General features: G+C 40.8%; 2 protein-coding genes across 2 annotated transcripts; one reads left to right on the top strand and one right to left on the bottom strand.

Moving 5' to 3' along the window:
• The first annotated feature begins 1832 nt into the window (after positions 1–1832).
• LOC132374602 (DLA class II histocompatibility antigen, DR-1 beta chain-like) lies at positions 1833–9357 on the top strand. The gene is made up of 5 exons (XM_059938477.1): positions 1833–1951; positions 2304–2316; positions 5528–5781; positions 8295–8576; positions 9335–9357. Exons 1-5 carry the CDS (start codon positions 1852–1854, stop codon positions 9355–9357), a joined length of 672 nt encoding a protein of 223 aa, XP_059794460.1. The 5' UTR covers positions 1833–1851.
• A 10051-nt stretch (positions 9358–19408) lies between these two features.
• Positions 19409–24118, bottom strand: LOC132374601 (HLA class II histocompatibility antigen, DR alpha chain). The gene is made up of 5 exons (XM_059938476.1): positions 23973–24118; positions 21680–21925; positions 20955–21236; positions 20491–20656; positions 19409–19818 (listed from the first exon to the last, which is right to left on the bottom strand). Exons 1-4 carry the CDS (start codon positions 24049–24051, stop codon positions 20502–20504), a joined length of 762 nt encoding a protein of 253 aa, XP_059794459.1. The 5' UTR covers positions 24052–24118; the 3' UTR covers positions 19409–19818; positions 20491–20501.
• Between the last annotated feature and the right edge of the window lie 161 nt (positions 24119–24279).

Genomic DNA, 24279 nt, shown 5'->3' with positions numbered 1-24279 from the left:
TAACCTCCTTCCACTATTTTATTTTCTCCATTCGTAAGATTAAAAGGGTACTTGAATCACTGAGATGATGTGAGAATTACATTTTAAAAAGACATATAAAAAGTCTTTGTATAATTCTGGGTACTAAGTAAAACTCTCAAAATTTACTCAATAAATTTTAATCATTTTAAAGCAGCATGATGAGTACTGTCACTAGAAATATTAAGGCACATAAAGAATGGCTTGGGCAGAGTGTGAATTAATGCATAATTTTAAATAAGTAGTTGCATTTAAAGTCCATTCTAAATCTGAAATATTATATTTATGTTAATATAATGTGTAATAATAATCTAAAAGTAGAATTACATTTTTAAGATTATATGACTACATCAAAGGATATAATTCGTAGCTTTTTCATAGGGTTCTATTTATGAACACTCCATAATGTATTCATTAGCAACACCTTCTTATAATATCTTCTGGGGATAAAGCAAGAGAAGGTGAATTATAAGAGGACATGTTCCCAAGAAAATAAGAAAATTCTAATGGGAGCCAAGAATAAGGAATTGAACATATTTTACATAAAATATTAATTATTCTAAAGAGGAGGTGTTGTGTCAAAGGCTGACTTTGACTTTTTATCAATCTTTCAGTCACTTGCAAACTCTGATCAGTACAGCTGGCTTTATCACATTAAGTTAAATGTTACAAAGATGTCTTCAAGATCTTCCATTCCACGCAGATTGCCTCCTCTAAGCCCCTTTCTCTATGAATATTCTGGAGGTGCCACTAAACTTAGATAGCATCAGGAGACAAACCTGTGAAGTTTTTCCACTCATGTTAAGTAATTCACTAAATTTCCATTTCCTTTAGTTTATCAGAGACACCCCTGCCTGTCAGGAAGTACAGATTATACTCTAAACAACAGCTATAACTCTGTCACATCATCAGTTACCAGGGGATGGTGTTCCTTAAAGCATCCAGAGAATCACAGCATTTTTCAGTATTGTTATACCTGAAAGATCACAGTGCCTTCATTTCAATTGCAGAGGTTAAATAATTTCGCCAAATCTACAACAAGTACAAGAAGGACCAAATTAAAGGTCTCCTAAATTGCAATCACTTTCTCTCTACCTGCTCAACTCCTAAACACACTCACACAATTATATTTGTCAAAATATCTATGTCTTCGAGTAAGAGAAATGAATGATCTTTAGGCTCAAACATGTGATACATCATTGACAAGCAGGGAGCTGGCTCTCAAGAGAAGCCCAAATAAAATGTGTCAGATACAACTGGATCCAACATTTAAAGCACTAAATTAAAACAATCCTTTTTTTTTTTTTTAATTTATTTATTTTTGGCTGTGTTGGGTCTTCGTTTCTGTGCGAGGGCTTTCTCCAGTTGTGGCGAGCGGGGACCACTCTTCATCGCGGTGCGCGGGCGTCTCACTGTCACGGCCTCTCCCGTTGCAGAGCACAGGCTCCAGACGCGCAGGCTCAGTAGTTGTGGCTCACGGGCTTAGTTGCTACGCGGCATGTGGGATCCTCCCAGACCAGGGCTCGAACCCGTGTCCCCTGCATTGGCAGGCAGACTCCTAACCACTGCGCCACCAGGGAAGCCCTAAAACAATCCTTTTAATGGAGGAAATTCTAAGTTTCAGAAGAGCACCTTCATACTGAATCTCTGACCATTAAGTGATGATGCTTCTCATCTGTGATGCTGATTGGTTCTCTAACACCGAGAACATCCAATCCAGGAGCAAATACTGAATTCCTTGGTTGATGTCACTTGGGTGGAGGAGGGTCACAGTACCCATTTGAGTGGGGCTTGCCTGCTCCCCTCACACCTTGTCCTCTCCTGTTCTCCAGCATGGTGTCTCTGTATTTCTCCGGAGGCTCCTGGATGGCAGCTCTGACAGTGATACTGATGGTGCTGAGCCCGCCCCTTGCTTGGGCCAGGGAGACCCAATGTAAGTGCACACTTTGGGGGGTGAGCTATTGTGGGGTGGGGGAAGGAAGGGAGTTAGCTTTATCTCTGTGTCCAGACCAGCCTTCTTTAAAAATTGTGACTTTTCAGGCTTCCCTGGTGGTGCAGTGACTTTGTTTTTAGTGACCACCTATCTTTATCACATGGATCTATCTACAACAAAACGTGCCTGGATACTTGCCCTCTTAAAGAGTGTGGCATACGTAGCCTCCGTATCTATAGTCTATTTCTTCTCAAGTGTCCTCCAATGAAACTTCCCCAGCCTTGCATCTCATCCCTTCAGGTGTTTGAAAAGATTTAGAAAAAATGATGTTAAAATAATTTTCCATTAACAGATCTCTTTTTTATGTTGAATTGTACAAGAAAAAGGGAAAGTTTCTCTGAAGATTTTATGACAAATCTAAATACTTAGGAAGATCTCTCCTAGAAGGTCCTGTCTTATGTCTTCAACAGGATCTGTGTTGCTGCTACCTCTCCCTAATATATGAGGATGTATCAAGGGAACTCCCCCATTATCTTCTTTCCATTTTCCCTGAACTCCAATGTTTATAAGGTTTGAATGCCTGTACTAGGAGTTCTTTGACAGAAGTTGGGGTTAGTTTTCTCTCTATTTCTCCTTGGTAAGGCACCCTGGAGCTGAAGCAAGGATTCTTAGTACTTGGAATGACCCTGTAGATAAAGAGCACCTATGGGGGTGTTCTTTGATGCCTTAAAAAATGTAAGGCATCTTCTGAACACCCAACACAGGTTAGTGACCATTATAAATCTATTTTGAGCCTTTCTTTTTTTTTAAAAAATTTATTTATTTATTTATTTTTGGCCGAGTTGGGTTGCTGTGCGCGGGTTTTCTCTAGTTGTGGCTAGCGGGGGCTACTCTTCGTTGCGGTGTGTGGGCTTCTCATTGCGGTGGCTTCTCTTGTTGCGGAGCATGGGCTCTAGACATGAGGGCTTCAGTAGTTGTGGCTCACGGGCTCTAGAGTGCAGGCTCAGTAGTTGTGGTGCATGGGCTTAATTGCTCTGTGGCATGTGGGATCTTCCCAGACCAGGGCTCGAACCCATGTCCCCTGCGTTGGCAGGTGGATTCTTAACCACTGTGCCACCAGGGAAGCCTGAGCCTTTCTATACTATCAGTTTCCCCCATATCTCCCCCTTCTCTGGCCGGAGCATAGAATAAATTATATGAAATTCTGATTTTGTAGTTCACAGATAGTCAAATATCTGCAGTTTTACATGGGAAACCATGTACCTCATTAGGGTACAGACAGTGTGAAAGTTGTTTCCATCCCATTAGGCTGAAAGCTGGTAAGCAAGTCAAGGGAACTCATTGGTCTCTTGGAGTCTTGGACCCAAATTTCATAAGATCATGCATCATGCCCTCTGTTTTCCTTTATCAGCTATGTTTGGTTACCTCAAATTTTAGTTCCTCCCTATTTTTCCCCAGCTATGTCATCACCAGATCTGATAATCCCCAAAGTATGCACAGACCCTCAGCACTATAACAGGTTCGCTGGATGATTTCGAACATAATGAACTCTTCCCCTTTTCTTAAAATTACCATTTCCTACCTGTGAATGTTTCTTCCAACTAGTAGAAGAAGAAAGAGGAAATTTGGGTTTTTCATGAGAAGTAGAAGGGATATAATGTGTCATCAGAATAAAAGAGCGTTGGAGCTGAACCCTTTCTTGCTTTCTGGGATGCCCACAAAAATCAATTCCTAGAACCCTGGGTTTATTAATTTAGACTACAAATATTTTTCTGAGCAACTATTATTATATGCTGGGCTCTATTCTAGGCTCAGACAATCCTATTTGAATAAGATAGAAAAATCCCCAATTATCTTGGAACTTACTTAATGACAAGAAAGACAACAATCCAATAAACATTTAACAGCAACAATGACAACCAACAAAACCAAAAAACATTTCAGAGAGCAACAAGTCCTCTGAAAAGAATACTTCAAGGTTATGGGACAGAGAGTATTGGATTCACCTGCCTTCAATTCAAGTGTCTAGGGAGCTCTCCCTGGAAAGGTGACATTCAGTTGAGACATAAATGATGAGAAGAAGCCAGACATGTGAGGGATCTAAGGGACAAATGCTCCAGGGAGAGGAACCAAGGGAAAGGCCAAACTGTGGGAAGATGTTTGCTGTTTAACGGACAGAAAGAAGGCTAGAGTGACTGAAGCAGAGCAAGCAAGTTGGGGAGTGAAATAAGATGAGGTTGGAAAGGAAATCAGGAGCCAGATCATATTAGGCCCAGATGGTCATGGTGAGAACTTTGATTTTTATTTGTGGAGATATGTGAAGACAAAGTCCTGAGGGATAAGCTTGACCTTCTATCCACCAACCCCCACCATTTAATTCATTAACAAGTCATACAACAATCTACCCCAAATCTGTTCACTCTATTTTTACTACTGTCTTTGTCACTACCACACTAAATGAAGCCACAAGCACACCTTCACTGGAGAATTCTACCATGTTCCTAAATGGTCTCCCTGTCTCCACTTATGGACTCCTAAAATCCAATCTCTATGTAGTACCTACAATTATTTCTTAAAAGTAAACATAAATGACCCTCCTTGTAACGCTTCAGTAGCTTCACGTATCTCTACCTAACCTAGGTTAGGGTTAAGGTTTCCCATTACATTTAGCATGAAGTCAAAATCCTAACATTGTCTCCAAGGCTTCTAAGTACCCCACACCATTTCTCCAGTCTAGTCTTTTACCCTCCTCCTTCCTCACTCTCTGTGCTCAGTGAACTGTTTTCTTCTGATTTCTTGCAGAAGTTGATCATGTCTTTCAAGCTTCTGCACACGATATTACCCTTACCTGAAATATGCCTCCTCTTTCCCTCACATACACCCCCCCACACCCACTCTCCCTTTCAGCTCACATCAACTTAACCTTTCATGTCACATCTTAAATATCAGTCTTTAGAGACTACTTCTCTGACACCCTAACGTAATTATTCTCTGTTCTAGATCTCCGTGCTTTTCTTGTGACATTTCTGGCTCCTGTATAATTAATTCTTGTGTGGTTGGGTTTTGTCCATCACTTTCACTAAATTTTATGCTCCTAGAAGGTAGGGGAGATGTTTGTTTTTCCTTCTGTGGAATCCCGGGGGCAGCAGCACAGGCTTGGCACAAGGTCAGCACTAGGTAAGGAAGTGTTTCAGGAACAGCTAAAGGGTGGTGGGGTGAGAGGAGGAAGCAGAGAGTGTTTTTCTGGTGGAGGCATGCAGGAGGAGGTGGTGATGGGGCAAATCCTGGTCCCGCTCAGGCTTGGAGGTCCCCAGCCAAGTACAGAGCTGACTGCATCCCAAATGCCTTAGGATCAGAGGGGTCTCCTCCACCCACCATGGTCTCGCTTGACCCTGCAGATCAAAGATGAACCCGTGGGGTAGTTGGGGGTGCCAGTGGAGCCAATAAGGGAGTGTCTTAGTGCCCCGTCCTCCGTCTGGGTGCCCTGCATTTGTGGGTATTGCCTTCAGTCTCTTCCCAGGAGCCCGCCCAGGTGATCAGATCTTTCCTGTCCCCACAGCACTTTTCGTGCAACAGTTTAAGGGGCGAGTGTCGTTTCTCTAATGAGACAGAGAGGGTGCGGCTAGTGGTCAGACACATCTATAACCGGGAGGAGTTCGCGCGCTTCGACAGCGACGTGGGCGAGTACCGGGCAGTGAGCGAGCTGGGCCGGCCGGACGCCGAGTACTGGAACAGCCAGAAGGACCTCCTGGAGCAGACACGGGCCGAGCTGGACACGGTGTGCAGACACAACTACGGGGTTGTGGAGAGCTTCACGGTGCAGCGGCGAGGTGAGCGCGGGGCTGGGCGGCCAGCGGGCGGGGGGCAGTGTATGTGGGTGTGTGTTTGAGACAGAGACAGAGACAGGGAGACACAGAGACAGGGACAGAGGAGACTGCGTTCGGGGGGCGGGGGTGTGTAGGACTGCGAGCAAGTACGAGTTAGGCGGGTTCCTGTTGTCTGGAGACAGTGTGTGATTTTGTCAGTGACTGTGAGAGGGGACAGAGCGTGTGTGGTGTGGGGAGGCCCGGGAGGGAGGGGAGGTGTGGCGGGAGGGGTGCAGGAGGGAGGCTCCGGGAGTCCTTGGTGGTCCCTGTGGGGGAGGGGAGGGGGAGGGGGAGGGGAAGGGAGGGGAGAGGAAGGGAGGGGAGGGGGAGGGGGAGGGGAGGGGAAAGGAGGGGAGGGGAAAGGAGGGGAGGGGAGGGGAGAGGAGGGGAGAGGAAGGGAGGGGGAGGGGAGGGGAGAGGAGGGGAGGGGAGGGGGAGGGGAGGGGAGCGGAGGGGAGAGGAGGGGAGATGAGGGGAGGGGAGGGGAGGGGAGAGGAGGGGAAGGGAGGGCAGGGGGGAGGGGAGGGGAGGAAACCCCCACTGGGGTGGGCGGTTAGAGATGCAGGAGGGACTTCAAGGTGTCTATGGTTGGGGGAAGGTTTGGGGGAGGAGAGGTGAGGAAAGTGAAAGGATTGGGAGCCTGTGAGGAGAAGAGTCACAGCGTGCTCTGGGCACACACCCTCTTACTCCTGACACCCCAGAAATAAGTGTGCTGCGTCTGTCTGTGTGCAGGAGCACTTCACTGAGAAAAAGGTGTCAGACTACTTTTTGACAGGTGCGGGCAGGGGAGCCTCTGAGGCACCTCTGATCTCTCTGAAGCTTATTTCAGGTCTAAATTTCTTGCTTTTTTTCTCCTTAGTATATATATTTTACATAGTTGAAATGATAGTGAAATCAACTTTTTGAATTATAATTTTGTTACTTAATATGCTGATGTTACTATTTTTTATAATGCTAGTAGTATTTGAGTAGTTACATATTATCCTTTTTATACTTGTAACAATTTACCTCATTTTACTTTACATTCCCCTTTATTAGATCTTTTTACAACATTACCAAACAGTTGAAAATTTATATCTTTTTGTTTTTATTTTCTATTTCTTTGATTTCTAAGGTTCTTGAACATTTTTCACATATTTATTGGCTAACCTTTGTTATGGCTCTAAGAATTATCTATTGTTGACTATGTCTGGGGTCCTGGTGGTGTTCTCGGTGATTTTACGGGTTCTCTATGCATTTAGATTAACAAGTTGCTGACATTTGATTTGGCTTTTTCTCCAGTTTGTGGTTTATGTTTTGATTCTGTTCATTATATTCCAAGTTAGGAATTTAAACATTTTTATTTAATGAAATATACTGCAAAATTGTTAGTGATGATTTACCATCAGTCTTAAATCTACCACTTTGCATTACTGTAAAAATGTTTTTCCCCCCAGGTTTCTCTTTTGCAAATAATAATTGTGTTTATTGTGGCCAGTGGTGTCAAGGATTGTCTCAGGAACTAAGCACACATATTAATGAGTCTCAGACCCTGCCCTGAACTGAAATGTCAGCTTAAAAAGAAAGACAATTGTAAAATGATACAATTCCAGTAATAGATCTGCTTGTTTTGCAAAGCAGAGGAATTGATCAGCTGAGTGTAATAATAAGCTTTTGTTTTGTTTTGTTTTGTTTTGTTTTGTTTTGTTTTGTTTAATGAATGACTTGACTTGGTCTTTTCTCTCCCCTTCAGGAATCATGCTTTCCTTGGGACTCAACTCAGAGTTTAAGAATCACCTTTGTCTATTCCTGCTTCCCAGGGTAGAACCCTTTCTGTGGTGTTCTAAGGTGTGAGTGTAGCATTCCCAGGATTTTATCCTCTGTCTCCCCATCTACCCCAAGCTGTCCCCTAATTTATCCACACTGCTTTGAGTCATATTTTCTCTCCAAGTAAATGAAGATAGTAAATAACTAACATATATTAAAGACTAAGTTCCAGCCATTGTTTCATATACTTTAGGTACATTAATCCTCACATAACCCTAAGAGATAAGTTAGTATTATTATCCCCCTTTACAGGTAAGCAACCTGAGGCACAGAGGAATTTTAAAATTCACCCAGGATCAATCAGTAAGAGGCAGAGCCTGGATTTGAACTCAGGCACCCTGGCTCCAGAAATCATGCTATTAATAATACACTATATACTGTGCAAAGATTTGCAAACACATCAATTCAACAATGAATAACTCTTTCATGCTATGAAAAAACAAAACAATAGAAAACAAATTTCCTGAACATCTGTCAGATCTAATGGGCCCATACTGTAAGCATTAAAGTCAAGTCTTATGGCACTAATTTCTGTTGGACTACATGACCAGCTTTCAGGGAGGCCTGCCGGAGACTGAAGATTGGGACTAGAGACTGGGGGCAGAAAGGCAGCCAACCAACGAGACTTACTCTGTCTCCCTCATTTATCCCCTCTACCTTTTCTCTCCTAGTGGCGCCTACAGTGACTGTGTATCCTGCAAAGACACAGCCCCTGCAGCACCACAACCTCCTGGTCTGCTCTGTGAATGGTTTCTATCCAGGCCACATTGAAGTCAGGTGGTTCTGGAACGGCCAGGAAGAGGAGACTGGGGTGGTGTCCCCAGGCCTGATCCCTAATGGGGACTGGACCTTCCAGACCATGGTGATGCTTGAAACAGTCCCTCAGAGTGGAGAGGTCTACACCTGCCATGTGGAGCACCCCAGCCGGACGAGCCCTCTCACAGCGGAATGGAGTGAGAAGCTTTCTGGCCTCATAAGTTCCTCACCCACCATGGAGGGGGCTTGCTTACCCCTGAGGGTTCGGTTTCTCCTCTCCCCACAGCATGTGTTTATTTGCTCCATGTTCTCCTCTCCTTCAGCTGAGGTTATTATTGAGGATATCACAGGAACCTTATAATATCCTGTGATAGAAATCCTCTGATAGTTTACAGATATCCTGTAATATTTTCTACAAGTACCTAAACCCCCTAGGAGGCAATTCTGCCTGACATGCAGAAAAGAGGTGTCCCTGTTTTGAGCCTCCGTGAAATCTCAGGTCATGGTCACTACATGGCCCTGGGCACCAGTCCCCTGCCTCAGGCTGGGCTTGTACTTCTGACACTGTTTCTCTGAGATGTTCACTGTGATCTGTGAAGGGGCACATCCTCTACAGTGTAGGGACCTTCCTGACATGAGGGAAGTCCAACCTCAGTTCTGCCTTTTATTAGCTCTGTCACCCTAGACAAGCTACATAATATCATTGAGTCCCAGGCTCCTCACCCATCAGATGTTGTAGTCATGGCCTTATGTCAGGGCTGTGATATTTAAATGAGTTCAATGTCTTAACCTTGTAGCTACTCTGTATTTTTAACCTCTTTTCCAGAAATGACCAATCATTCTAGTTCTTCCAGGGCAGCCTTCTTTCCCCATTCTCAAAGATCTCAATCTCAGAATCTCAATTAGAGAAGTTGGATTTGGGATAAGAATCACTAAAACTAGCTTCTTTTCTCAGGGGCACAGTCTGAATTTGCTTAGAGCAAGATGCTGAGTGGAATCGGGGCCTTTGTTCTGGGTCTGCTCTTCCTTGGGGTGGGGCTGTTCATCTACTTCAGGAATCAGAAAGGTAAGGAACCTGTTGGCAGCTGAGATGCCCCACAGACTTTTTTGGAGAAAGAAAGATGGTTTTGCTCAAGTTTGTTCTCTGTATATCAGTGACTGTGTATAAAACTTCTATTTCCCCTTTATTGACCTCAGATTTCCAGAAATCCAGAAATCAACAGTTCATGGTTACTTATGGTTGAAAAATAAGAGGTGATGGCCTGTAGAGATAAAAGAAGAGTTAACATGCATGGAGATTTTGGGTGGAGATCCTGGGGCAAATGCAGGAAGAGACACAATGGCTGATGAAATTACACTGGAATTTTGTGACAGAAACTTCATGGATCACATGCTCCTAGTGTCTGCTCTCCTGTCTACCCTGGCATTAGGGGATAAGTGTTGTGGTGTAGGGAAATATCAGGTGGGGGCCTGGGGCTGGGGACGTGGTATCTGGGGACAGAATTCCTTCCATATCGTTTAAATATATATCTTCTCTTCTCTTTCCCAGGACACTCCAGACTTCAGCCAACAGGTAGTGCCCTTTAATCCTCTTTTAGAGATAGATTTGGTCTCCTAGAACTGGTTGTAGAGATGACAAGACAGGAGACAGACATAACGGGTATGACTTTTTGAATTCTAAACTTCTTCTTGCCACTTAACAAAAGGCCAGTTCTCTAAAGTAGCTTTGGCTCAGGGAGATCTAGGAATGTTTTTTCCCTTCTTACAGTACTGCTTTAACATGAGACCCTGGGAGAGGGGGAAAGCAGCTGCTTGTAGAATTAGCTTGTAGTAAAAACAACTCTATCGTCTGTCTTCTGCAGGACTCCTAAACTGAAGTGAAGATAATGACACTCATAAGAGGAAGAACCTTCTGGCTCAGCTACTTTGCAGCATGAAAGTGTTTCCTGTTGGGCTTTTAATCCACAAAGAGAGTGCTTTCTCAAGATCTGGTTTGCTCCTGCAGAAAATCTCCTCTCTGATGGCTTCGTCAGCCCCTGCCGCTTGACCTGGAAATCCGGAATATTGAAGGCAGTATCCTATCTTCATTCTTTCCTGGTCCCTTTTATATTCAAGCCTTCTGGCCTCCCTTTCATCTGAACACATCTTTAACCCACATTTCTTTACGAAGTTTTGCTCAAATAAACGTGGAGTGAGAAGCATCTGATACAGCTTCAAGGAAAAACATAGGCAAAAAAGAAAAAAGAGAGGGAGAGAGAAAGGGAGTGTCTGGTGGGGAGGGTGGGCAGCGGGAGGGTGAGAATTTCCCCCTCTATCCTTCCTGAGTTCCTGTGGCTAGACTATTAATAAAATTGATGCAAGACAGAGTAGCAAGAGAAAAAGAAACAAATTTTAATTCACGTGCATGGAGGTCTCTAGAAATAGGACCTAAGAAGTGGCCAAAGCAGGTAGCTTTTATGCTTTTTAGACAAAGAAACAATAAGTTTGTGAGTAATTGACAGGACAAAGAAACTTAGGTTTTGGGTGCTCTAATAGTGAAGAACCTAACCAAAGTTTGGGCTTGAGGTAGTATCAATAAATTAAAGACGCAACAAGGTTTGTTTATATAGGTTTCTTGGTCTGAATTCCTGTCTCTGGTGATAAGTGTGTCATACCTCCAGACGCAGGAAGTGCATCTTTCACATGAGAGGTTATTTCCTGCTTTCAGGGAGACAGAAGGAGGGTCAGAGTGTCCCTCTTGCATTGGCCATTTCTTAAGTAACTTCAGTTCAAAATAATCAATATGCCATTGTGACATATTTGGGAAGAGCCTTCCCTGAGCCCCAACAAGAGGTTTTCAATAATAGTTTTTATTTTTATTCCTGAATTTTGGTCACATGTGGGTCTCGTAGTTTCTTTACTTCATTCTCTGTTTTATCTTGAGTTTTCTGTATTCTGTAATCAGGAGTATTTAGCTGAGATAGTAGCCAGTTTTGGGAAATGAAGTAATACACTTCTAGATAATCCATGGCTTATTAAAGAATAAATCAGATGAGAAATTAGAAAACTATGGGAATGTTAAAATAGATTTTCAGTACATGTGATATGCAACCAAAGGAATCTCCAGAGGGAAATTTATAGATTTAAATGCTTATATTATAAAAGGAAAAATATATAAAAATCAGAGACCTAAACTTTTATCTTAAGCATCTAGGAAAAGTAAATTTAACTTGAAAAATAGAGGAAAGGAAATAATAAAGGTAAAAGAGAAAATTAATACAATTGAAAATAAATGTATAATAAAGAAAATTAACAAAACTAGAAGGTTTTCTTTCTTTCACTTTTTAAATAAATCACCTACAAGATTGCTAAAGAAGAAAAAAAAATCTAAATTAGAAATTATTAACACCTGGAATGTAAAAGATAATATTCCTAAAGATCCTACAGGCATTAAAAAGATACTAAGAAGATATTATAAAGAATTTTATGCCAGTAGATTTGATATTTTAGATGAAATTCATTGAAAAACACTAAATTTCATGATCTATTTCTGTGTAACAAATCATCCCCAAACTTAGTGGCTTAAAACTGTAGCTATTTGATGATTTTTCACAGTTCTAAGAGTTGGTTGAGCTTAGTGGGTGGTTTTCATGGAGGGTCTCTCACATGGCTGCAGTCAGACAGTAGCTGGGGCTGGGGTCCTCTGGAGGCTCATCTGGGACACTGAGACACTCTCTCCCTCTGCATGAAGTTCCAGTGCCTCTAAAGTGGGCTATGTGGTTCCATCAGCTGTGCAAACAAGCCTGATGCCTCAGGACTCCCAAGAGAGGAAAGTAAAAGCTACAAGACTTCTTTAAACTTAGCTTCAGAACTTGTGTGGGGTAATTTCCATCACATTATAATGGTCTAAGTGAGTATAGGGTCAGTCCAGATTTAAGGGGAGGGGATATACAATCTACGTCTCCATGAGATAAATGCAAATAATTTGTACCCTTCTTTAATCTACCCCATATAATTTACCAAAACTGACTCAAAATAGACAATCTGTATAGTGGTACATCTGATAAAGAAATTTATAGATCATCCGTCAATTGAAATCCAAGGCCCCGTTTGCTTCAATGTTAAATCTTACTAAATTTTTCCAATCCATCTGAAATTGGTTTTTATTGAAATTTGACTAGGTGTCACATTAAATTTCCTTAAATGGACCTTCAAATGACGTAGCAGCATTTATTGAAAAGACCGTCTTTCCCCCATTGCTCTGCAGTGTCACCATAGACCAGAGCATTGCATTTGTGAGGGGATCTGTTTCTAGAATTTCTCTTTTGTTCTGTTGTGCAGTTTGTCTATACTTGAGCCAACACCACACTATATCACTTAATATATCACACAATGTTAACTCATATAGCTTTCATTATCTTGTGCTGAATTTCTTCCAGGTTTTTTTTTTTTCTAATTTTTCAAAATTTTCTTGGCTAATCTAAGACTATAGTATTTACATGTGAATTTTTTAATTCAGCTTGGCAATCCTCCACACCACCACCACCACCAACAACAACAACAAGAAAACCCCAAAACAGTAAAGAAACAAAACAAAACTAGCAAGGAAACCAGCAAACAAAATTCCTTGCCATGATGTGAATGAGATTTTTACTGAATTTAGATTAATTTAGAGAGAACTGACATCTTTAAAATATTTACTCTTATGATTGATCTCCAAACTTTGTATTCTCATCATTTATGTAGTTCTACTAATTTCTCTTAATGATGATTTGTAGTTTTCACTATAGAAATCTCACTCATCTTTTATTAGATTTATTCCTTGATAATTGACATTTTTGGATGCTATTGCAAATGGTATCATTTTCTTGATTCCAAGGAATGCTCCCCCCCAAAAAAAAACCCCACTGCTACAACTAATAAGAAAGTTCATCAAGGTTGCAGAATTCAAAATCAACCCAAAAAATTGATTTGTATTCTACATATGGCAATGAAGGCATTAAACAAAAATTAAGTATACAATATCATTTACAATCTGGTAAACTGAGGCCCACCAAAATTTTTTCAAGACTTCATTTGAGGGACTATCAACTCAAATCCAGCAGTGCCAAACCGAAAGTGGTTAGGAGCACTCCACCAACACAAGCTGGGGGAAAGACTTTTATAAAAATGAGGCAGAAGGAAAGAAAGGAAATTATTTGATTGGCTATAACTTAAGTGGCCACCTTACTTGCAAAAGCCTAGTTGGATGTTTGTGACTGGTTGCTCTTAAATTCGTTTTCTGGGATACGAGTGCATTAACGGATATTAGATCTGGCTTGGGTTTGGGTTTGCTTATGCAGGCTACCTAGGCATTCGAGCCATCTCAGTCTAATGGCCTCCTTATGTAATTACTTCAGCAATTCCCCCCTTTTGGTCATCCTCTCATGTGTTTGTTATTAGCACACTCTCAGTTATCAGCAGCGTGACTTGTTTCGCTGTGAAACTTATAGGTTATGAAATCACTTTTGAGGAAGGTTTTTGCTGTTCATCTCATTGTTCATCTTGTTTCTGTTTCTCAAAGCACAGTGAGACAATCTGATGTATTAATGGTGCTGTGAACACCTATAAAACCCTTGAGAGAACACAGCTCGTCAGGGAGACAACAATGATGGCTATCAGAAGGAAAATACCAAGAGACTGAAATATGCATCTATTCAGAGGCCCCATGAACCAAATCATTCTGTACCAAACAAATAAAAGAATGTACATGAAGAGGCACTAATTTCTTTTAGCCAAGTGGCTCAATAATTTTTTGTATTTGAGTTTCTATAATACCAGAGGTATTTGCAGGAGATATTTGGTATCGCAGACTCCTGTGGCCAGCAAGTAATTTAAATTCTATTATCTAAAACCACCTGTTAGGTCAAAATAATCCTTATGCCAAAGAGGCATATTGTATGGTGGCATATTCTGCTACCCTTCAAGGTCATGCTGCCATGATTTGTGCTTGTTTTGCTTATTTTTATTTTGCTTCTCTTAGATTTTTATCAATAGGCTGTAAAAATTTTGAAGAAAACTAATGGAATTTATAACGTCACTAAGCATGATATCTAACTATTTTGCTTGCATTTTAATTTGAAATTTTCATAATAACTCAATGTGATAAAAATTAGTTTCAGTCTAAGTTAAGAAAATGGGTAAAGTGATGAAAGGGAAAAACCTACAACCAAGGTTACTCTACCCAGCAAAGATCTCATTCAGATTCGACGGAGAAATTAAAACCTTTACAGACAAGCAAAAGCAAAGAGAATTCAGCACCACCAAACCAGCTTGGCAACAAATGCTAAAGGAACTTTTCTAGGCAGGAAACACAAAAGAGGGAAAAGACCTACAAAAACAAACCCAAAACAATTAAGAAAATGGTAATAGGAACATACATATCAATAATTATCTTAAATGTAAATGGATTAAATGCTCCCACCAAAAGACATAGACTGACTGAATGGATACAAAAACAAGACCCGTATATACGCTGTCTACAAGAGACCTACTTCAGACCTAGGGACACATACAGACTGAAAGTGAGGGGATGGAAAAAGATATTCCATGCAAATGGAAATCAAAAGAAAGCTGGAGTAGCAATTCTCGTATCAGACAAAATAGACTTTAAAATAAACACTATTACAAGAGACAAAGAAGGACACTACATAATGATCAAGGGATCAATCCATAAGCTGTAAATATTTATGCACCCAACATAGCACCTCAATACATAAGGCAAATGCTAACAGCCATAAAAGGGGACATCGACAGTAACACAATAATAGTAGGGGACTTTAACACCCCATTTTCACCAATGGGCAGATCAACCAAAATGAAAATAAATAAGGAAACACAAGCTTTAAATGACACATTAAACAAGATGGACTAAATTGATATTTATAGGACATTCCATCCAAAAACAACAGAATACACTTTCTTCACAAGTGCTCATGGAACATTCTCCAGGATAGATCATATATTGGGTCACAAATCAAGCCTTGGTAAATTTAAGAAAATTGAAATCATATCAAGTATCTTTTCTGACCAGAACGCTATGAGACTAGATATCAATTACAGGAAAAAATCTGAAAAAATACAAACTCATGAAGTCTAAACAATACACTACAAAATAACTAAGAGATCACTGAAGAAATCAAATAGGAAATCAAAAAATACCTAGAAACAGATGACAATGAAAACACAATGACCCAAAACCTATGGGATGCAGGAAAAGCAGTTCTAAGAGGGAAGTTTATAGCAATACAAACCTACCTCAAGAAACAAGAAAAATCTCAAATAAGCAACCTAACCTTACACCTAAAGCAATTAGAGAAAGAAAAACAAAAACCCCCAAAGTTGGCTGAAGGAAAGAAATCATAAAGATCAGAAATAAATGGAAAAGAAATGAAGGAAACAATAGCAAAGATCAAAAAAACTAAAAGCTGGTGCTTTGAGAAGATAAACAAAATTGATAAACCATTAGCTAGACTCGTCAAGGAAAAAAGGGAGAAGACACAAATCAACAGAATTAGAAATGAAAAAGGAGAAGTAACAACAGACATTGCAGGAATACAGAAGATCATGAGAGATTACTACAAGCAACTATATGCCAATAAAATGGACAACCTGGAAGAAATGGACAAATTCTTAGAAAAGCACAACCTTTCGAGACTGAACCAGGAAGAAATAGAAAATATAAACAGACCAATCACAAGCACTGAAATTGAAACTGTGATTAAAAATCTTCCAACAAACAAAAGCCCAGAACCAGATGGATTCACAGGTGAATTCTATCAAACATTTAGAAAAAAGCTAACACCTATCCTTCTCAAACTCTTCCAAAATATAGCAGAGGGAGGAACACTTCCAAACTCATTCTACAAGGCCACCATCACCTTGATACCAAAACCAGACAAAGATGTCACAAAGAAAGAAAACTAAGGGCCAATATCACTGATGAACATAGATGCAAAAATCCTCAACAAAATACTAGCAAACAGAATCCAGCAGCACATTAAAAGGATCATACAACATGATCAAGTGGGGTTTATCCCAGGAATGCAAGGATTCTTCAATATACGCAAATCAATCAATGTGATAACCCATATTAACAAATAGAAGGATAAAAACCATATGATAATCTCAAGAGATGCAGAAAAAGCTTTTGATAAAATTCAACACACATTTATGATAAAAGCCCTCCAGAAAGTAGGCATAGAGGGAACTTACCTCAACATAATAAAGGCCATATGTGACAAACCCACAGCCAACATTGTCCTCAATGGTGAAAAACTGAAACCATTTCATCTAAGATCAGGAACAAGACAAGGTTGCCCACTTTCACCACTATTATTCAACATAGTTTTGGAAGTTTTAGCCATAGCAATCAGAGAAGAAAAAGAAATAAAAGGAATCCAAATTGGAAAAGAAGAAGTAAAACTGTCACTGTTTGCAGATGACATGATACTATACATAGAGAATCCTAAAGATGCTACCAGAGAACTACTAGAGCTAATCAATGAATTTGGTAAAGTAGCAGGATGCAAAATTAATGCACAGATATCTCCTGCATTCCTATACACTAATGATGAGAATTCTGAAAGAGAAATTAAGGAAACACTCCCATTTACCACTGCAACAAAAAGAATAAATACCTAGGAATAAACCTACCTAAGGAGACAAAAGACCTGTATGCAGAAAACTATAAGACACTGATGAAAGAAATTAAAGATGATACAACCAGATGGAGAGATATACCATGTTCTTGGATTGGAAGAATCAAGATTGTGAAAATGACTATACTACCCAAAGCAATCTATAGATTTAATGCAATCCCTATCAAACTACCAATGGCATTTTTCACAGAACTAGAACAAAAAAGTTCACAATTTGTATGGAAACACAAAAGACCCCGAATAGCCAAAGCAATCTTGAGAAAGAAAAATGGAGCTGGAGGAGTCAGGTTCCCTGACTTCAGACTATACTACAAAGTGACAGTAATCAAGACAGTATGGTACTAGCACAAAAACAGAAATATAGATCAATGGAACAGGATAGAAAGCCCAGAGATAAACCCATGCACATATGGTCATGTTATCTTTGATAAAGGAGGCAAGAATATACAATGGAGAAAAGACAACCTCTTCAATAAGTGGTGCTGGGAAAACTGGACAGCTACATGTAAAAGAATGAAATTAGAACACTCCCTAACACCACACTCAAAAATAAACTCAAAATGGATTAAAGACCTAAATGTAAGGCCAGACACTATCAAACTCTTAGAGGACAACATAGGCAGAACACTCTATGACATAAATCACAGCAAGATCCCTTTTGACCCACCTCCTAGAGAAATGGAAATAAAAACAAAAATAAACAAATGGGACCTAATGAAACTTAAAACTTTTGCACTGCAAAGGAAACCATAAACAAGATGAAAAGACAACCCTCAGAATGGGAGAAAATATTTGGAAACAAAGCAACTGACAAAGGATTCATCTCCAAAATATACAAGCAGCTCATGCAGCTCTATATCAAAAAAACAAACAACCCAATCGAAAAATGGGCAGAAGACCTAAACAGACATTTCTCCAAAGAAGATATACAGATTGCCAACAAACACATGAAAGTATGCTCAACATCACTAATCATTAGAGAAATGCAAATCAAAACTACAATGAGGTATCACCTCACACTGGTCAGAATGGCCATCATCAAAAAATCTACAAACAATAAATGCTGAAGAGGGTGTGGAGAAAAGGAAACCCTCTTGCCCTGTTGGTGGGAATGTAAATTGATACAGCCACTATGGAGGACAGTATGGATGTTCCTTAAAAAACTAAAAGTAGAACTACCATACGACCCAGCAATCCCACTACTGGGCATATACCCTGAGAAAACATTAATTCAAAAAGAGTCATGTACCACAATGTTCATTGCAGCACTATTTACAGTAGCCAGGACATGGAAGTAATCTAGGTGTCCATCGACAGATGAATGGATAAAGAAGATGTGGCACAAATATACAATGGAATATTACTCAGCCATAAAAAGAAACAAAATTGAGTTTTTTGTAGTGAGGTGGATGGACCTGGAGTCTGTCATACAGAGCGAAGTAAGTCAGAAAGAGAAAAACAAGTACAGTATGCTAACACATATATATGGAATCAAAAAATAAAAATGCTTCCTATGAACCTAGGGGCAGGACAGGAATAAAGACGCAGGCGTAGAGAATAGACTTGAGGACACAGGGAGGGGGAAGGGTAAGCTGGGACAAAGTGAGAGAGTGGCATTAATATATATACACTACCAAATGTAAAATAGATAGCTAGTGGGAAGCAGCTACACAGCACAGGGAGATCAGCTCTGTGCTTTGTGACTACCTAGAGGGGGGGATAGGGAGGGTGCGAGGGAGATGCAAGAGGGAGGAGGTATGGGGATATATGTGTAGGTATAGCTGATTCACTTTGTTATACAGCAGAAACCAACACAACATTGTAAAGCAATTATAGTCCAATAAAGATGTTAAAAAAAAAAAAGAAAATGGTAATGCCAATCTCAGTGTCCAATCTCATGCCTCCTTAAGTCTAAAATGCATGGTGTTGATTTGGAAATCCTGTTATGTATATGAACGCTCCTGTATTCTGCTCACTGCTCCACCACCATCTGTTCCCCACCATCTGTCTCATCCATTATCAGAAGTCTTCCTTAGGATTTAAGATTCACTCTCCTGAAGATCCAGATATCTCATTGATTTGGAGGCTTAAGAATCCAAACCAGATTATGAACGTGTTGCTAAGTCATCTCTCAACAAATAAACCCTACTCTAGGGTTTTCTATATAAGGACCAGACCACAGCAACTGGATTGCTGGCAGATCCTCTGAATGGACTTGGGTCCTAATAAACCGGACTATTTCTGATTAACTACAGAGCCTGTAAGATACATTCAGCGTTCAGACATTTCAGGATGAAAGGATCACATATACTCCCCAGCCACCATGAAGAATTGGCTCAGATACCAAAAACTCCACTTAAGACCCACTCAAAGTTTATTGTATTCAGAAAAATCACAATTGCAGTCAGAAGAAACTCCAAATAATAAGTATACAAGAGATAGCCCATAGAACATTCAAAAAGTTCCATAGCAGAGAAAGGATCCTATGGGCTCTATTCCAAAGGCATTACATAGTGATAATAAAAAGACAGTGGAAAACGGAGGGAAAGCCAATACAAGAAGGAGCAATAGACAGGGAATAACTAGACATTAGAATTTGGAGATTGTAGAAGGCGTCTTTACTCTTAGAGTAGCTAAAGTGTTGGGAAGTGCTGAAGGATGGTTGTCATCACTGAGGTGAACAATTGGGGTACTGCCGGGTTTGTAGAGCTATTAAAGCAGAAATATCTTCATCGATCTTCTCTTTAACGAAGTCCATTACCTGTAGCAGGACACACACAGTTACTATAGAGTTTAAGATGAATATTTTGAGCTCTTACCTTCAGATTCCTTCCTCTTCACCTTTAATCCTTTGACTTTGGAACAGTCTCTTAGTATTTGTGTGACCTCTTGTAAATACAACCTTTCCAACCTTCCAAGTAAGCATGAATGAGCAGACCATGCTTTACTTTCTCTTAGACCTTCTGACACTATTTTTCAGAATGGAGGGGTAAAAACAGGCTTTGGCCTCCAAGAGATTTCCATTTCATACAATGAATCTACCCTAAACCCCAAAGAGTGAAGTTCTGGAAATGCTTCAGAACAGATATCCTGCTCAGGAAATATAAGCCAGGAGGAGTCTTAATCTTGAAGTTGACTTTCCCAGATCACAGGACTCAGTATTCTAATGTGAAACAATTATTTTAGGTCCTGGAGATAAGTTCTAAGACAGGAGGTGTGGTTTTAGGGGCACATGTATGGAAAGGAACGTAGGACTGTGAGGCTTTGGAGTATCAGATGACGGCAACGTCTGATTTTGTCCAGCAAAGATAAATCAAGGGCCATGACTTTTGCACTTGTTTTCCCTTAAAGGCATCACATGTCCTTTCCCTCACTCTGTTTCCTTCCTCTGGATCATTCCATATATGTCTTCCTCTGACCACAGCAAACCCACCTGCAGGTGCCTCACAGAGGCCCGCGGTGTTCAACAGTGTTGCCTTTGCGCACGCCCTTGATGATGAAAATGGTCCCAACAATGATGCCCACCAGAGCCACAATCAGGCCCAGGGCACACACGGCGTTCTCTGTGGTCTCTGGGAGGGGGGTTGGAGCTTCATACTCTGGGGAAAAATAAATCAGAGTACAGAATAACGCATGTGGTAGGGAGCAGCACTTAGGACCAAATATAGGGTACTTAGTCAAAAGAATATTTTTTCATCAACTAAATAAGAGGAAGACAGGATGACGCATTAAGGGAATTACAGATTAGAAGTGGGGAAAGCTGAGCAATGGGAGACCAGGAACAGGCATTGGAGCAGTTGTTATGAAACAGTTAGGGGACTTGTGGCCCCAAAGGGCCAGACGCATGCATCACAGGAGGAAACCGTAAAATACAGGAGATTGAAGGATGGTTCTTACCCCAGTGCTTGAGAAGTGGCTCCTCCAAACCCCAGTGCTCCACCTTGCAGTCATAGACATCCTCGGTTGAGGGCACGAAGGGGAGGTAGTGAAACTTGCGGAAAAGGTGGTCATTCCTGGGCAGGAAGACTGTCTCTGACACTCCTGTGGTGACAGGTTTGCCATTTTGAAGCCACGTGACATTGATCGCTGGTGGAGAAAACTTGTCGATGAAACAGATGAGGATGTTGGGCTCTCCCTCTTCCACAGGGGTGTTTGAGAGCACAGTCACTTCTGGAGGTACTGGGGGACAGGTGACAGAAATTAGCTTTCCCTGCTTAGTCCTGCCCTTCTCCCTCCCACCAAGGCTGAAAAAGCAATTGAAATTGTGCCCGAGAATCTGTGTCATGGTCTCAGATACCCAGCTCTAATACCCTCCCCCATGAACGGGAACCAACATTGAGGTGTAAAGATACCCAAGGACCTCATTCCTGGCTCCCCCAGCATGGATTCAGGGCAATGACTTTATGAGAGACTGTGGATGCTAGAGACGAGATGTGAGCACATCAAGAAAGGAACAAACTCATAAAGTTCTTGGGCTGGTGGCATGAGAATTTGGAGCTTGCATATGGCAAGAACAGGTCCCTGGGAGGGAAAGGCAGTCATAGTAACATAACACAAAGAGCTGAAGTATCTATCTAAAGCTACAATTCCCAAGTCTAGGAGTGCAGCAGAGAGAGAGGTACCATTGGTGTTTGGGGTGTGGTTGGAGCGCTTTATCATGATGTCCAGGTTGGCTTTTCCCACAGCAATATTGGCCAATGCACCCTGAGCCTGAAAGCTGGCAAAATTTCCAAATTCTTCAAGCCGCCACACTGTCTCCTTCCTTTCCAAATCCACGTGGAAAATCTCATCACCATCAAAGTCAAACATAAACTCGCCTGACTGGTCAGGGACCAGAGAGAATTCAGCCTGGATGATCACATGATCCTCTGAAAAGACAAGAAAGGGAATTAGGGTGGGAACCAGGAGAGAGTGTTGAAGAAGAACCCAGGATGTGAGACACACAAATGTGGGCAGGGGTAGTGGAAAGAGAGGGCCAAGTGGAAAGGAGGAGTGATGGAGAGTAGGGATGAGTGGGAAGATGAGGCCTGGGTGAAGGACATTCGTGTTCAACAGAGCTGGGAGTGGACAAGCAAAGGTTCAATTTAGAGAGTGTGGATTGAGGAAATGAGCTCTGAAAAACTAGAGTCTCGTGAAGCTTTTGTTTGACTCCATGTTACTGCCTGAGAAATGATTCCCTCTTTAGAATTTCAGCAGTAGCCCCTAAAAGAGAAATGTTCTCTCACTCTCTTGACCTAGGAATTAAATAATTTAAGCCAGAATCCCAGGGCATGTCTCAGAGCACCATAACTCTAAGAAGAGAGAAACAATGTTTAAAAGGTTGGGTTTGAACTCTGGAATCAAATTAAATCTCGAATTCTCATTCAGCTACCTAGTGATCTTGAGTACATTACTTTATCTATTTATATGTAGTTTTCCCATTATATTCCACTGTGGTTTTGCTTCTATGTTGGGTTTGTTTTTAAGATGAAATGAGACTAGTTTTAAGTAATTTCTTAGTATATCATCGGGATTACAACAAGTACTTTAGCATCAGAAACTGCTTTATGTTTAAGGGCCAGACCCATGGAATATATGACTGGAGATTGTGGTACCCAAATAATTAAGTTTGAGACCTTGTAGCATTGTAGAGCACTCACTTTCCTGTATCCACACCCACACCCTGCATCCCTCTGAGGGAAGTATTATATTTGGATTGACCTCACCAACGTTCCCTTGCATCTTAAAGATCTTTAGATTGAGACTGTCATTAAGGGACATATTCTATTATGGTTGATAGTGAGAATAATCTACACCAAGGGAATAATGGACTTGAAATAAGAAAGCTACAGTTGAAGAGGAGGCTGCCTCTGTGGTGCATGTAAATGAGCGGTGGGTTTTAAAATCCAACTGTATATTTATTGATAAACCTAGGGATTTATCTAGCATTTGCAGCTACACACACACACACACACACACACACACACACACACACACACATTCTAACTTCCTCTTTTAGCTCCAAGGGAAGCTATCTTTCCTGGAAGGCATCCTTGTATGTGGCTCTTTCTGGGCAATAGAAACCTACACTGTCATCATGGGTCTTGGAGCTAGGTTATTACTTTACCTATTTCCAGTCTACCTGCCACCTTCTTTGGGGGGCACTCTGGGCGAAGAATGTTTTTTCACAATACACCTTCACAACAGCACAATATTTGCTCTGGAGATGGTAGAGAGTAATATCAGACACTTCACTTCCTTACTCATTTTTCTACCCTCTTAAGAATATTACTAAGTTACAGTGACCAAAGATCCTTTTAAGATCCACTGTAATTGGGGTTATCACCGTCCCAAGAGACAGTAAATTAAATGCAATTCATATCAGCATGCCTGCCCTTCCCCCTCCCTTGGGTGAATGGTTGCTTTTTGGTGATTTTCCTTTCTAGTGATCTTTAGTATAATGTCTGTGCTCCAAATAGGCTGACAGAATTGACAGGCCAAAAGATAGCTACTGTGGCAAAAATAGTTAAGAACAGGTGTCCAGAAATCTCATATTTTTTTCTGACTTAATCCTCATGAAATTACATGAGGTTTTTAATTTTTACTAATTTTCCAGGAATGAAAAGTTAAAGAGCAGAAACGTATCTTGTTAATGCCTGTCAGAAAATATTTCCCTGAAAGTTTGGCTTATATCAAAGTCAATAGTATTAATCAGTATACAATTCAGTTTTGCTTCTCTAATCTAAAGTTTACTTCAATTGCTGGTGAGCAGAGAACTCTTCTAACTACAATTTATTATAATGTTAGAGTTAGACCCAGAAAATACCTGTCACTCTTCTTTTTCACTCCAAAGATTGTCTTTCAAATGTCCACAATTCACTTCTCCGATGCTCTCAGAACTTATTTATCCCTACTTTTGATTCTTTCAGCACTTACCTGTGATAGCCCATGATTCCTGAAGGCTTATCAGAACAGTGATGAAAAATCCTGGTATTGGGACTCCAATTATGGCCATTTTCTTCTTAGGCGTCTCGATGAGGGTCAGTAGAGCTCAAGGTGGGTCACAACAGACTGGAATACAAGTAAAGAGAATGTAGGGTGTCAGAGTCTGACTGATTAAAATTTAGAATCAGTTGAGCTGCAGCCAATCAGAAAAATCGTTTGAGATGACACTGCTGTTGCTAAGGGAAGGACTTTTGCAAAGGGTCCAGGAAAGGTGATGCTTTGTTCATTAGATGAAAAG

This window comes from Balaenoptera ricei, chromosome 11 (genome assembly GCF_028023285.1).
Source record: "Balaenoptera ricei isolate mBalRic1 chromosome 11, mBalRic1.hap2, whole genome shotgun sequence".
NCBI lineage: Eukaryota > Metazoa > Chordata > Mammalia > Artiodactyla > Balaenopteridae > Balaenoptera > Balaenoptera ricei.
Note: the sequence above shows the minus strand (reverse complement) of the source record. Positions and strands in the feature narration are given on the sequence as shown.